This window comes from Eleginops maclovinus, chromosome 16 (genome assembly GCF_036324505.1).
Source record: "Eleginops maclovinus isolate JMC-PN-2008 ecotype Puerto Natales chromosome 16, JC_Emac_rtc_rv5, whole genome shotgun sequence".
NCBI classification, from domain to species: domain Eukaryota; kingdom Metazoa; phylum Chordata; class Actinopteri; order Perciformes; family Eleginopidae; genus Eleginops; species Eleginops maclovinus.
Window position 1 is genome coordinate 5,207,015 of NC_086364.1, and position 15,756 is coordinate 5,222,770.

At 39.4% G+C, this 15,756-nt stretch overlaps 1 protein-coding gene and 1 pseudogene across 1 annotated transcript; both read left to right on the forward strand.

The window, feature by feature from the left end:
* Nucleotides 1-41: 41 nt before the first annotated feature.
* On the forward strand, nucleotides 42-7,393 carry jmjd8 (jumonji domain containing 8). Its single transcript, XM_063903430.1, has 9 exons — nucleotides 42-270; nucleotides 962-1,057; nucleotides 1,399-1,447; nucleotides 1,834-1,930; nucleotides 2,000-2,068; nucleotides 5,052-5,171; nucleotides 6,236-6,303; nucleotides 6,430-6,564; nucleotides 6,984-7,393. Exons 1-9 carry the CDS (start codon nucleotides 170-172, stop codon nucleotides 7,062-7,064), a joined length of 816 nt encoding a protein of 271 aa, XP_063759500.1. The 5' UTR covers nucleotides 42-169; the 3' UTR covers nucleotides 7,065-7,393.
* Nucleotides 7,394-12,473: 5,080 nt separating this feature from the next.
* LOC134877788 (heat shock 70 kDa protein 1-like) lies at nucleotides 12,474-15,742 on the forward strand (annotated as a pseudogene).
* The last annotated feature ends 14 nt before the right edge of the window (nucleotides 15,743-15,756 follow it).

The window sequence follows — 15,756 nt, forward strand, 5'->3', positions numbered from 1 at the left end:
TATTCCCATTACACTTGAACGCAGCACGCTGTCAAGATTATAATGTGGTGGTTTCTGATTGGCTCTTTGGCAGGAAGTGAAAATACTTCTTTTTAGGGATGATGCGAGAAATTCAGAGGGTTTTCTCCTTAATATAGTTATAATTTAGATTTCTGTGACACAGTTTTGAATGGAATATAATACGGCTGTGTTAAGTACATGTGCTCAGTTTGTTTTAATATGTTTTATTGGGATGAAAGCAGCAGAACCGTCAGGTCACGGAGGCGGATGGTGAGTCGAGTCGACGCGAAAAACTGACATACGTGTGTTATTTTAACATAATTATTTTATTTGATCATTTAATATATTGCACTACACGCAAGTACATTTAGTTGATAAATCATTTTATTTTTAACTTTGACTTAGGTAAGATTTTGAATGCAGGACTACTACTGGTAAAGCGAAGGGAGTTTGAGGCATTTTTGCCCTTTACCTCCCTTAATTTCTGATACTGTTTATAAAAGTTAACACTGACAGGCAAATGTAATACTTCTACGTTAAGAACATTTAGCTAATCCTAACTTCCATTTAAATATGGTTTAGATGTAGTACTTTTACTTATAGTGGAGTGTTTTCACAGTGTGGTATCACTACTTTTACTGCAGTAAACAATCTGAATTATTCTCCCTCCACTGCAGAGAGGTTTTATCAGTGTATTGAACTTGAAATGGAATAAACTGCAATCTGAAATGTTTGGTCCATAACCTTTGACCCAAAGGTTTCATGATTCAACTAACCAAACTGTTCTTAACGTGATTCCAAAATTTAAAAAAACCAAAAGTGTAAAGATGTTTTGTATACAATGCATTGCCACAGTGCTTAGTGCTAGAGACTGATCTCACAGTCTAAATACATGTAATATGTGTTTTTCTGAACAGAAGATTCATTTTGTTCTTATGCTCATGTCTGTTTGTGTTTTCAGGTCCTCAGACTCAGAATTCAGACTGCAGGATGAAGGAGTTTGTAACATTGACATCTTGGACGGCTTTTCCCTCTCACATCAACAGTTCATTGAAAGGTACGTTTAAATAGTATTAACATTTCCTAAATATCTCTTAATGCATTAATGATGCTCCTAAAATATGTCATCACTTCAGTCACATATTTATGTAAAATTACATTTTTTTCCCTAAATTATCCACATATGTAACATCAGTTTGAAACCCCACTCTTAACACATTAATAACAAAGGATGAAAATGACTCAATGTAGGTTTAGCTTTATAATATTTTCTCCAAAAGGGTTAGCTTTGTTTTGTTTAAAGCATCGTTGTGGCACATTTACATTTTTACTTTTTATTTCTTATCAAACATCCTGATTTCTGAATGAAACCGTTGATTTAAATTGTTGTTTTTTCAGATATGCGTACAGCAGACCGGTGATCCTCAGAGGTCTGACTGACAACACGGTGCGTATTTTAAACACGTGCAAGTACTGTACATCATTATGCGCAGACTGTAGAGGAAGTTATCGGTAGGAATTTATTGTGTGTATTTTCAGCAGACTTTATTTAGTTTTGCATGCTACACATATTTTATTATTTATTTTTGTATATTCATTTAGCTTGCACAGTTTTCATCTAATATGTTCTCTTATTTTTCCATCTTTATTTTCTTTGAACAAATTCTGGAATGAAACTATGACATTGTGCAAAAAAACCCAACAAATTGCAGCTGAAAACCACAACGTAAACCTCAACGAGTGCTTTCAAAGTGACGGGTCAGCAGAAACTGCCCCTCTGTTAATGCTGCAGTTGGCTAAATAATCAGTGTGAATACTCTGCCTGTGTCTCAGAGGTTCAGGTCGCTGTGCTCCAAGTCGAGTTTGTTGGAAGAATACGGCGCCCGCAAAGTTCGTCTCAGTACAGCGAACACGTTCTCCTACAGGAAAGGTAGTCTGATGGTCTGCATGTGTCCCGGAGGTTTTGTTTTTGTTTATACATGTGATTATTATTTTTCAGTGGACATCCCTCTGCAGGAGTATGTGGACGTTCTGCTGAGGCCGCAGTCTGCAGACGCACTCGGCAGCGGTGAGTTCAAAGAGTATTTCTTTTTTAAATTTGTTTCATTATGTTGTGTCCTATATATACAGTGGGGCAAAAAAGTATTTAGTCAGCCACCAATTGTGCAAGTTCTCCCATTTAAAAAGATGAGAGAGGCCTGTAATTTTTATCATAGGTATACCTCAACTATGAGAGACAGAATGAGAAAAAGAAATCCAGGAAATCACATTGTAGGATTTTTAATGAATTAATTTTCAAATGATTGTGGAAAATAAGTATTTGGTCAATAACAAAAGTTCATCTCAATACTTTGTTATATACCCTTTGTTGGCAATGACAGAGCTCAAACGTTTTCTCTACGTCTTCACAAGGTTTCCACACACTGTTGCTGGTATTTTGGCCCATTCCTCCATGCAGATCTCCTCTAAAGCAGTGATGTTTTGGGGCTGTCGCTGGGCAACACAGACTTTCAACTCCCTCCAAAGATTTTCTATGGGGTTGAGATCTGGAGACTGGCTAGGCCACTCCAGGACCTTGAAATGCTTCTTACGGAGCCACTCCTTCGTTGCCCTGGCGGTGTGTTTGGGATCATTGTCATGCTGAAAGACCCAGCCACGCTTCATCTTCAGTGCCCTTGCTGATGGAAGGAGGTTTTCACTCAAAATCTCACGATACATGGCCCCATTCATTCTTTCCTTTACACGGATCAGTCGTCCTGGTCCCTTTGCAGAAAAACAGCCCCAAAGCATGATGTCTCCACCCCCATGCTTCACAGTAGGTATGGTGTTCTTTGGATGCAACTCTGCATTCTTTCTCCTCCAAACACGACGAGTTGAGTTTTTACCAAAAAGTTCTATTTTGGTTTCATCTGACCATATGACATTCTCCCAATCCTCTTCTGGATCATCCAAATGCCCTCTAGCAAACTTCAGACGGGCCTGGACATGTACTGGCTTAAGCAGGGGGACACGTCTGGAACTGCAGGGTTTAAGTCCCTGGCGGCGTAGTGTGTTACTGATGGTAGCCTCTGTTACTTTGGTCCCAGCTCTCTGCAGGTCATTCACTAGGTCCCCCCGTATGGTTCTGGGATTCTTGCTCACCGTTCTTGTGATCATTTTGACCCCACGGGGTGAGATCTTGCGTGGAGCCCCAGATCGAGGGAGATTAGCAGTGGTCTTGTATGTCTTCCATTTTCTAATAATTGCTCCCACAGTTGATTTCTTCACACCAAGCTGCTTACCTATTGCAGATTCAGTTTTCCCAGCCTGGTGCAGGTCTACAATTTTGTCTCTGGTCTCCTTTGACAGCTCTTTGGTCTTGGCCATAGTGGAGTTTGGAGTATGACTGTTTGAGGTTGTGGACAGGTGTCTTTTATACTGATAACGAGTTCAAAAAGGTGCCATTAATACAGGTAACGAGTGGAGGACAGAGGAGCCTCTTAAAGAAGAAGTTACAGGTCTGTGAGAGCCAGAAATCTTGCTTGTTTGTAGGTGACCAAATACTTATTTTACTGAGGAATTTACCAATTAATTCATTAAAAATCCTACAATGTGATTTCCTGGATTTTTTTTTCTCATTCTGTCTCTCATAGTTGAAGTATACCTATGATAAAAATTACAGGCCTCTCTCATCTTTTTAAATGGGAGAACTTGCACAATTGGTGGCTGACTAAATACTTTTTTGCCCCACTGTACATATGATGTTGCATTGCTGGAGGAGCTTGGGACTTAAGATGTTCATTGCCATATCTACACTGGTGAATATAAATATCAATAAAGCCCTTGACCTTGACACTCTTCTTCTGGAGGATTCAGGTTTAGGTCGGGAACTGTCATGCATTTTTTTAACTTAAAAAAAAAAAAAAAAAAACTTTAAATATAATTAAATTGGGAAAAAATTAGAATGAATGTGATAATATACTAATGTGTAAATGTAAATACTCTTAGATACAGTATGATCATAAATAAGATAGTGTACTGGCACAACCTGGTGAAAAAATAATTCAAAATAAGATAAACTATGTGGTAACGCTTCGACCTACTGAAGATTACACTGTACATATTAAAGACATTCTGAAAGAACGAATGATATCAAATACAGTATGTCACAGGGATCTGCCACAACCTACCGAAAAGGACCGAATATAAAGTTAAATAAACTATGTTCAACATAATTTAGTCGGTAATGCTGCAAACAAAACGAGGGGTGTGTTGGATTTATAACACAATAAGACCAAACTAGCGCATCATTATGTGCTACAACGACCGTTTCACCTCTGTTATCTTGGTTTAAGAATTAAAATATTTGGAAGCCCAAATATTAATGAAAGGTGGATTTAAAATCATAACAGTGGCTCATCTTTAAAAATAATGTCTGTTTGAGTTATTTTTTGTCTTACCTGAACAAAAGATTTGAGGTTAAAGGATGTTTGTATTTTAAAATCTCTTTCAGGCCTAGTCCTGGTATTTGGATGTATGGTAAAACTGACTTGACAGCAAAATGTGACATTTTCTAAATGAAGTTGTGAAAGTGACTCACCGGTAATGAACCCTCTCTTAGTTAGAAGTCGTGCAGGTCGATATACGCTGATTCCTCTTCTTACAATTTGCTGATAATACTTCTGTACTTCTACTTAAGTAGCATTTTAAAAGCAGGGCTTTAATTTTAAAGAGAGACTTTTAAACTGTGGTATTGACACTTTTACTAAAGTTAAGGATCGGAGTTCTTTATCCACCTCTGGGTTTATTTTTTAATATTTTACCATGAAACCATTTGCAGCAAATTTTGCCTAGCTTAGCCCCAAGACCTGCTGCTACTCACACCGAACTCAATAAAAAAATCTGTTAGGTTAACATGTAACTTAAAAACAGGCACATTTAAACTCTTGAAGCAACCTTTTACCAGTAGTGGAAATGATTCAGGATATTTACTTGTGATTTAAAGATCATAATATTTGTACTTGTTCCATGTCTGCACACAGTACCTAATATTGATGTTCCCCTTTCTGCAGAGACGCTGTATTTCTTTGGAGACAACAACTTCACAGAGTGGCAGACTTTGTTTGAGCAGTACGAGTCCCCGCCGTACCTCCTGCCTCACACCAGCGGAGCGTACAGCTTCGGGATCGCAGGTTCTTTCTGCTTTAATAAAATCTCACACAGTCCTGAAGAATCGAAATGTGTGACCTGTTCTATATTTGAGTCCTCGTGGTCTAATTGTCAATTTTTTTTTGCTCCTATCGTCTTTTCCTAACCACTTTTCCTTGACCTCTGTGTGAAACGTCACAGGGTGAAGGAATAGTAGTTAAGAGAATTCAAAACGACTTAGGAAAAGACGACCGGGCTCATTTCAGTAAAAATGTACGTTCATATTTCTCCTTTTGATTAATAAAGTTTGAACGCTCAAAACAAAGCATTTTGGTAAGTTACGTTAGAACTTTTAAAATGCTTAATAAGCTCCGTAACTTTCATGCTATGCATTTCGCAAGGCATTGTGGGACAGCATTTTCTGCTTTCCTTTCCTAAAGGAAGGTCCAGTGTTTCCTGAGCTAAAGGAGGTTATAAAGGAAGTTTCAGAGCTCTTTTCCTATCATCTAGAGAATCCAACAGTTCTTATCATGGCGGCCACTTGGGTAATTCTGGTCATTTCGCTCCGTTAGGAACCTTCCTAAACTAAACTGACTATTCGAATGCAACCCTTTAGTGGTTGTAATGTCAAAAGTTGAAACACTCATGCAAACACTTATAATGATATCCTAAACTCATTTAAAAGAGCATGAACAATAATTAATTTAGTCTCCTTTGGTCATCAAATGGTTTTATATATTAATTCTTTCTCTGCTTCTTACATTTTTTTCATCAACTTTATTTCTGTTTTTATTTTTAGACCTAGAGAAAATGACTGCACCCCAAAACTGACATCATATTTTACATGAATGAATTATTTTCCACACTCCAAAGTCAATGTTTGGTCCTGAGTGGCCAAAGCCTATATAGGCAGTGTTATTGCTGTTCTGAGTTTTTATTTAGTTTGCGCTTTTCTCAGTCACTTTGAAAAAAAGTATTTTAATGAACATTTGTTGTTTGATGGGATTTTTCTCTCTTTTTTTATATGTTCCCTGCTCTAAAAAGCTCCTTGATGTCATTAATTTTTGTGTTAAATAAAAACCTTCAGATCCTGGTGTTGTGTGTTCAGGTCCTGGGACCGGCGTCCCCTTCCACTGGCACGGCCCTGGTTACTCTGAGGTCATCTATGGTAGAAAGGTAAAATAAATCGTATTCTTCAGTTTCCTGCAGGTCATGCTGATTCATTTCAACTGTGTGTTAATATCGTGAATGTGTTAATATGAGAACAAAGATAAACATCTTATTTACCTTATGATTCCACAGCGCTGGTTCCTCTACCCGCCGGACAGGGAGCCTCATTTCCACCCGAACCGCACCACCCTGTCCTGGTTGAGGGACACGTACCCCAACCTGCCTGCGGAGGAGGCGCCGCTGGAGTGCACCATCAGACCTGGAGAGGTGAGTCTGTTTCACTCAGATTAAAAACAGGAGCTGCAGCAGAAAGCTGATTTAGATACATTTCCTTTCGGCACGCTAAGAAACTTCAGAGCATCTGTTTTTGCTAAGAAAGAGAAGAAGAATGAAAGCATGTAAATAATGCAGGTTTTAAATATATTAAAGAAAACGTATTAAGTAGCGTTGCAAATGTTTTATGAGAAAATGAAATGTACTCACATTTGATAAAGCCAAAGGATGCAGACATTATTTCTGCTAAAACATCACTTAACGTTTCTGTTATGACTACTCAGGCTCTCTGAGGAGCAAATCCTCATTTTAAGAAGCATTTTTGCATGAAAAATGAAATGTTAATAGAATTCTAAATATGTTTGGTGCTCTACTGTCTGAGACTCTTGTTGTTTTTGTTGTTTCTCCATCAGGTTCTGTATTTCCCCGACCGCTGGTGGCACGCTACCCTCAACCTGGACACCAGCGTGTTCATCTCCACCTTCCTCGGCTGAACTTCTTCTTCATTGCTCTCTTCAGCCGCCCACATTCATTTTGTTTAACTAAATTAATGGCTGTTTTATCAGTTTGTGTCCATGTGCAGACTGACTGAGGGAAAATTGTGGATTCAACAAAAATGATTGTATTTCATGTTTAAACTGCACGTTTCATATCATCATATTTCAGTGTAAAGAAACACACATACATTCCAAGTAAATCTTTTAGTTTTTTACTAATAATAAAGCAATAAAAAATAGCTATATGTCACTTATCATTTGTATCACTCAGTTGAACTTTCAAGAAGCACACGTTGGGGAATAAAGATGGCAGCTAGTAAAATGTTTGCAGATTATTTCTGTGGTTCTTTCAACAGATGTAAACTCAATATAGATAACAACAATAGCATCATACCTAATCCGGTGCCTTATAGGTAGCATGACTGTTATCGGAATATCAGAGTTTTAGGTTTCTTTCTTACAACTTTTCAGTTAATAATTAATTTCCTGCCATGTCTTTTGCTGAGCTCTTTGAACCCATCATTTTTTTCTAACTTTCCCTATCATGAAACCACATTGTAAGACATCAAAGTGGCAGCAAAAGATTTGGACAGGATGCTGATTTTGGCCATTAAATTTCATTGTTTTACAGTCTTTGCTCCAATTAGATATAGTAATACTTTTTAGACACAGTGGAAGGAATCTTTGATTTGAAAACACATCTCTACTCTATAAAATTATCTTAAATAGCGAAAAAGCCTTGAAATCTAGTTTTAGTAACTTTCCATGTAATCACTTTGCATTAAAAACATGGGATAAACTTTACACATCTCTAAAGATTAAACCAGTCTCGGCTGTTGACAGGAAGAGACTGAACAGACTGCTGAAGAAGGCCAGCTCTGTCCTCGGGAGTCCTCTGGACACGGTGAAGGTGGTGGGAGACAGGAGAATGGCAGCCAAGCTGTCCTCCCTGCTGGACAACGTGTCCCACCCCCTCCAGGACTTTATCAACACTGAGTAGCTCCTTCAGCAACATGCAGGCTGTTCATATCTTACTGAGAGATAGGGCAGCTCAGACAAACAACACAAATATACACAGTAATCACTGATGTGCAATAACACTGCCTATAATTATATTTTAAAAAGATGTTGTGCAACCACTGCTCATATTCACTTTTGTGCAGTAGGTACGTTCAAGAAACTAACCGTCACTCTTAAATACCTGATGACTGTATCTGCACCTCTCATGTTTTCTATTACCTTTTTCTCCACCTTAGGCCTGAAACATGACGCAGGACTTTTGGTTAGAGAAGTAACTTAAGGTTTAACCAGGGCCTATTTGTTGCCCTATAGGCAAGATTTTAGCAGGCGACCCATATATAATATAATTACTATCTTTATAAAGTATTTTAATCTAGTGCACAGTGTTTAACTTTACACTCTTTCTAATACGAGTTGATTTTAAACTATACCCTTATGCCTCATTAACCATTTCAATGATCTGTTTTGTTTATGTCTTCAGTATAGTATTGTTGCATTGTTGGAGGAGCCTGGGATTTAAGGTTTTCTTTGCCAACTATACTTTAACTGATTTGTCATACAAACTATTCTCTGAAAGCTCTTACTGAGAAGTTCAATGGTCTCGGTCCTGAACCCTGATGCTCTGTGTGTCCCTGCAGATTTTGGCACCGCACCACTCAACACTAAGATTGTGGGGGGGCAGGATGCTCATGCAGGCGCATGGCCCTGGCAGGTCAGCCTGCACAAGAACTCCAGACATGTCTGTGGAGGCTCTCTGATCAACGACCAGTAGGTGCTGATTGCAGCTCACTGCGTCTCCAGGTGACACATGACTCTGCACCTCACCTGTCCAAACACAGTCTGCTTACACAACACAAACAGGGAAAACTGAGGGTGTGGCAGGGAAACCAATATTAAAACCTCTCAGCAAGCTCTTCTTTATGTAAACTAGTAGTACTAATGTAATAATGTTGAGGATTGGACTAAAAAACATTGTAAAGGTCTCACTATAAGCTTATTGCTCACTATTTTCACAAAGTTAACAAGCGGCAAAACATTTGTTTTAAATGACTGTATTTCAGGGGCTTAGTGCGCTGATCTCCCAAACGGGTTCATTGGTCCGGTCCTAATACCTTCGTCAACTTATCAACAGATTAATTAATCCATAATAACAACAATCATTCGTCAAAAGCTCCCGCTCAACAACTACAACAGGGAAATCCTGCTTAAACATTGATGAATGAGTCACAATAATTCGTTATTACATTACATTACATTTAGCTGACACTTTTCTTCTGAGTGATTAACAATAAGTCGCTCACAGTTTCTATCATCTGGATGGTATAACAGTCACAGCCTGGGAAATGTTTTTGACTTTTAAGGCTTAGACTACATTTGAATGATTATACATATTTTTACTGCAAGAATAATTCCAATGCAAGAATTGCTCTGTGACACAGTATATACTGTAGTTGGGTGTTGTTACTTTACTTTGGGTAGAGTGTCTCTTGTTTGTAATTGTTTTGGTCATTTTTAAACTCTGTTGTGTTAATTTGTTTTTTTTCCCATCATTTTTTCTCCATAGTAAGTCATTTTGTGTTAGTCTTTTTGTTGTTTTTGTGTCATATAGTTGTTTCGTCCTTTTGTATATATTGTGTTTCTCCTGGGGTCTGTTTTTGTCAGCGTGTAATTGTTTTGGGTTTTTTTTCTCCAAATTGTGTTTATTGAAGTCTTTCTCAAGAGACAAACAACCCACTATAAAACACACATTGGTACAGAGGTTAAAGGGTGATATGGTTTACTTATGCCCACTGGCTTTTTGGAGGGGTGGTATCACTTTAGGACATTGAGAAATTCTGGGCCCTTAACAAAGTCCAAAAAGGAAGTCCACATTTTTTCAAACAGAGTGTATTTTCCTTTCATTGAATATGTTATTTTTTCCATTGCTATAACTTGAACAATGTCCTCTAGCCAGCATTTCATAGTTGGTCTTTGTGTAAATTTCCAACATTTTGCAATTGTCCGTCTAGCTTGAAGTAGACTGAGGGTAACCATCTTCCTGTTGGCTTTGCTGAGGATACTTTCCTGAGGTATAAGCCCCAAAACACACATGTTGGGTCACATGGGGAGATTCACCTCAGAAGAAGTTGAAAGAATATTAATAACTTCTCTCCAAAATTCTTGTAATTTTGTACAGGACCATAAACAATGGAAAAGAGTCCCTTTATGTGCATCACATTTAAATCATACATCAGGAATATTAACATTGAAATGATTCAGGACTACAGGAGTGATATATAGCCTCATACCCACTTCTATTATAAGAGTCTGAGACCTGAATTGTATGTTTGTGCCTGAGAAATGTTACAAATGGTTAGCCATTCAGGCTCAGTTAATTCTTCCTGTAGTTCAGCACACCAGGCAAGTCTCTTATCATCAGATGACTCCTGTGACCCTGACATTAGAGTCCTATAGAGAATAGAGATAAGTCTTCTCTGGGGCAGGCAAGCTACCACCTTTTCTATTGCTGACAGATCAGGCAAGGTGAGGTTTTTTTGAGTCTTATAAATGAAGTCTCTAATTTGAAGGTACTTGAAAAAATGTTTAACTGGTAGATCAAAGTTCTGTCTGTTATCTTCCAATGACATAAGAACACCTTCATGAAAAAGATCTGATATTTTCCAAATACCTTTGTCTGCCCAAAGTTTGAATCCTCTGTCTTTTTCCCCTGGAGGGAAATTGTTGGTTCCCAAATGGGTGTGAACTGGAACATTTTAAGGGAAACATTTAGGTATTTATGAACTTCATGCCATACACGGATAGTCGAGCAGTGGCTCAGCCAGTAGGGGCTTGGACTGGGAAGCGCTGCACGATAGCTGCCCACTGCTCCTAGTACTAGGATGGGTTAAAGAGGACCAATTTCACTGTGTGTGCTCTGCTGTGTGCATGTATGTGACTAATAAAGAGGGTTTCATCCTCCGATTCTATCTATCTATAGTATTTGAAACAAACAGATTGCCTGTGGTTTTCCGTAGTTTTTTTCCGTAGAGTAAAGATACAAATGTAGAGGTAATTGAGAAGTTTCTCTTTCAATATGCACCCAAGAGATGAATGAAGTAGATCTAAACCAAAAAGAGGTTGTCCACAGTTGGCTTGCCCAGTAGTACCATTTGAGGTTGGGGAGTTTCAGCCCACCCCTGTCATAAGGTAGGTAGAGTAGGGAGAGACGCAGTCTTGCTCGTTTGCTATTCCAAATGAAATTTCTGAAAATGTTGGTCATATTTGAAAAGAAGTTAGTTGGTGGTGGTAACGGTAAGCATTGGAATAGGTATACACATTTAGGTAGGACATTCATTTTAAGGATATTAATTCTGCCAATCAATGAAATAGGCATTGCTGACCACCTTTTAATGAGGCTAGTCACTCCTGGTATCACTGGATCATAATTAGTGGATACAAGGTCATCTGTTGTAGGTGTGATTTTGATCCCCAGATATATAAAACTTCCAACATTATTAAATGTGGTGACTACTGGGGGGTTACTTCTCTCAGAAGCCTTAAGGAAAAGGATATTTGACTTAGATTCATTAACTTTATATCCTGAAAATGACCCAAAAGTGCTTATTATCTTAAGGAGATTAGGAATAAACCTCTCAAGGTTAGTTAGAAATAAAACTACGTCGTCCGCAAAAAGACCTATTTTGTTTTCTACCATTCCTATTGTGATGTCAGTTATGCCTCTGCATTGTCTAATTGCTATGGCAATTACTATTATTATTACTATTATTATAATTATTATTATTACCACAACTCTGGTAAAAGCCACATAGTTAACTCCTTGATGAAAATGTGAAAATAGTTTTCCAATTTATAAACGCCATAACGTATTTATATATTAAAATGTGATTGATGTGGCTATAATTGTGTATAAATGTAACAGCATTAAAAGTCTATCTCAAATTTAAGAAAACATATTTTACTGTAGATTTGAATGACAAATAACAAGCTGCATTGAGTATTTTTCTTACAAAAAAAAAAAATGTTTACCAATACTGTCGATCAATTTATGTTTTCATTTTTTTGTCAGATTATTTATTATTTCGGAAAACGAAACAAAAGTAGGAAATATCCTGAATGTCTTCTCAAAACTGTTGGAAATCGAGCACACATTGTACATTTAAATGAACCATTCTAAAAAGTAGAGTACAGATGATGATTTGTTTTGGTTCATTTGAGTTTTCCTTTATTTTGTTGTGTTTAAATATGTATTACATTTGTTTCTATTCCTATTTGGTTACTCTGTGTCTCTGTTTTTGCAATGGGAGCTTTTTCATAATTTTTTATTTTGAAAACCGTTTGTTCGAGCAGTTTCTCGGTTCATCACTGTAGGCTTGATCCACAAGCTTGTATACAGTGCTGAGGCGACGTCATCACGCAAATCACACGCGGCGAGCTCTGTGATTGGTCTAAAAGTGGAAAGCTCGAGAAAGGACCAGAAGATAGTGAGCGAAGTATAAATATGTGACAGTTGCAGTTACCTGCATTCAGACAACAAGAACCACAACAAGGGTGGAGAACAGCAAACGGGACAGAGACATCACCTTTTTTTATCTTCTTGCTATCATTTCATCCTTAACCGACCGTAAGTACACTACCTCGTTTTTCTCTTACAGTTTAAATGTGAGTTTTACATATAGGCTATGTTATGAATGTGTTAAAATTACGTTATAATTACAGAAATAAATTACTTTGAATGGTCGTTTTCATTTAAAAATGTGCGTTATTTTTTTTTTACACGCATTGGCTTTGCAGTACATTATGTGTTCTTTAAATTACAGAATTAAATTGCATTGGATTAAACAGCTAAGGGGAGATTTCTACCTCTATACTGAATTACTGTTCCACCAAACTCAAAGATTTCAATTCATTAATTAATGTGCTAGAGTTTTAGTCTTGAGTTTAATTGTTAGATATGTGTCTCAGATAGCTTTTATATAATACATTCTTTGCTTCTGGGAGCTGAAATGTTCCTAAAATAAAAAATAGGAAATATAGGACTGATAGATATAACCTATACAGACAATGAGAGTTGTTCTGAATGAAGCATCCTGAAAAAATAATACATCTTTCACAGATGAATATAAAATGTTTAAGACAATCAGATATGTTATGTATTTCATATTGGAAATGTGTGTAACTAAGTTCTGTAAACGTTAAAGCACTGCTCTAAACGCTTTTCTTTTAGGCTACAGAATGAATCATCCACCTGTCAAATTCAAGCTGGTGGTCCAAAACATGTACAGTACTGTGAAACAGATTTAAGTTATTAAGGTCTTCCTAAAATTCTTGCATTGAAATTATTACCCAGTTGTTTTGCAATAAGACATAGGCCACCAATAACAGTTCTAGTTATGACTAGAATTAGTTGTGCACACACTTTATCATTAACTTGATCTAACCATACAAATAACAAACCAAAGTAAAATAGATTATTAAGGAACAGTTTTAAGTAGTTTTCTAATAATCCTTTCATTCCTTTTGTGTCTGCATCTTTAGGACACAAATTGAAGACAACCAAGATGCCTGCAGATAAAGGTATAGCGATCGGCATTGACCTGGGAACCACCTACTCCTGCGTGGGCGTTTTCCAGCATGGAAAAGTAGAAATCATTGCCAACGACCAGGGCAACAGGACCACCCCCAGCTATGTGGCGTTCACTGACACCGAGAGGCTCATCGGGGACGCAGCAAAGAACCAGGTGGCTTTGAACCCCAGCAACACAGTGTTCGATGCTAAGAGACTGATTGGAAGAAAGATCGATGATCCAGTGGTGGAGGCAGACATGAAGCACTGGCCCTTCACGGTGGTCGGTGATGGAGGGAAGCCCAAAATCAAGGTGGAATACAAAGGGGAAGACAAAACTTTCTACCCTGAGGAAATTTCCTCCATGGTCCTGGTAAAGATGAAGGAATTGCTGAAGCGTACCTCGGCCAAACTGTGTCCAATGCAGTCATCACGGTCCCGGCGTACTTCAACGACTCCCAGCGACAGGCCACCAAAGACGCAGGCGTCATCGCAGGACTGAACGTCCTGAGGATCATCAACGAGCCGACGGCAGCCGCCATAGCTTACGGCCTGGACAAAAGCAAGTCAGGAGAACGAAACGTCCTGATCTTTGACCTGGGTGGAGGCACCTTCGACGTGTCCATCCTGACCATTGAAGACGGCATCTTTGAGGTCAAATCGACGGCTGGAGACACTCACCTGGGTGGAGAAGACTTTGACAACCGCATGGTCAACCACTTTGTGGAGGAGTTCAAGAGGAAACACAAGAAGGACATCAGCCAGAACAAGAGAGCTTTGAGGAGGCTGCGCACAGCTTGTGAGAGGGCCAAGAGAACGCTGTCCTCCAGCTCCCAGGCCAGCATTGAGATCGATTCCCTGTCCGAGGGCGTCGACTTTTACACCTCCATCACCAGGGCTCGCTTTGAGGAGCTGTGCTCCGACCTCTTCAGGGGAACTTTGGAACCCGTTGAGAAAGCCCTGAGGGACGCCAAAATGGACAAGGCACAGATCCAGGACATCGTCCTGGTCGGAGGCTCCACTCGAATCCCCAAAATCCAGAAACTCCTGCAGGAGTTCTTCAACGGCAGGGAGCTGAACAAGAGCATCAACCCAGACGAGGCGGTGGCTTACGGAGCCGCCGTCCAGGCCGCCATTCTCACAGGAGATACCTCGGGCAACGTTCAGGACCTGCTGCTGCTGGACGTGTCGCCTCTGTCCCTGGGAATCGAGACAGCTGGAGGAGTCATGACATCTCTGATTAAACGCAACACCACCATCCCCACAAAACAAACCCAGATCTTCACCACCTACGCTGACAACCAGCCCGGGGTCCTCATCCAGGTCTACGAAGGGGAAAGAGCCATGACCAAGGACAACAACCTTCTGGGCAAGTTTGAGCTGACGGGAATGCCGCCCGCCCCACGAGGGGTCCCCCAGATCGAAGTCACCTTCGATGTGGACGCCAACGGCATTTTGAACGTGTCCGCGGTGGACAAAAGCACCGGCAAAGAGAACAAGATCACCATCACCAACGATAAGGGCCGACTGAGCAAAGAGGAGATCGAGAGGATGGTGCAGGAGGCCGACAAATACAAAGCTGAGGACGACAGTCAGAGGGAAAAAATCTCTGCCAAGAACTCCCTGGAGTCCTACGCCTTCAACATGAGGAGCACTGTGCAGGAGGACAACCTGAAGGGCAAAATGAGTGAGGAGGACCAGAAGAAGCTGATGGAAAAGTGTGAGGAGACTATCACCTGGCTGGAGAACAACCAGCTGGCTGATAAAGAGGAGTACGAACACAAGCAGAAAGAGCTGGAGAAAGTGTGCAACCCCATCATCAGCAAGCTGTACCAGGGAGGAATGCCAGCAGGCAGCTGTGGAGAGCAGGCCAGAGCCGGCTCCCAGGGGCCCACCATCGAGGAGGTGGACTAAAAATGGCCCTTAAATATGGACTCTGTTACCAATGGGACTGTTGAAATACAACTGTAAATGTAAAGCATATCTTCATGTTGTTCATTATGATTGTACGCTTTTTGGGAAAAGGGGCCATCTTCATGTACTTTTCATCCCTGCCTTGTGGACATTGCAATAAAGATGAAACATAAATGTACATTCATACGGTTA

Bases quoted from the DNA above. Each gene is read 5' to 3' on its own strand.
- jmjd8 (XM_063903430.1), top strand. From the start codon at position 170: ATGGAATATAATACGGCTGTGTTAAGTACATGTGCTCAGTTTGTTTTA. The intron at 271-961 runs GTGAGTCGAGTC...TTGTGTTTTCAG, and splicing joins TCAGGTCACGGAGGCGGATG to GTCCTCAGACTCAGAATTCA. The intron at 2,069-5,051 runs GTGAGTTCAAAG...CCCTTTCTGCAG, and splicing joins TGCAGACGCACTCGGCAGCG to AGACGCTGTATTTCTTTGGA.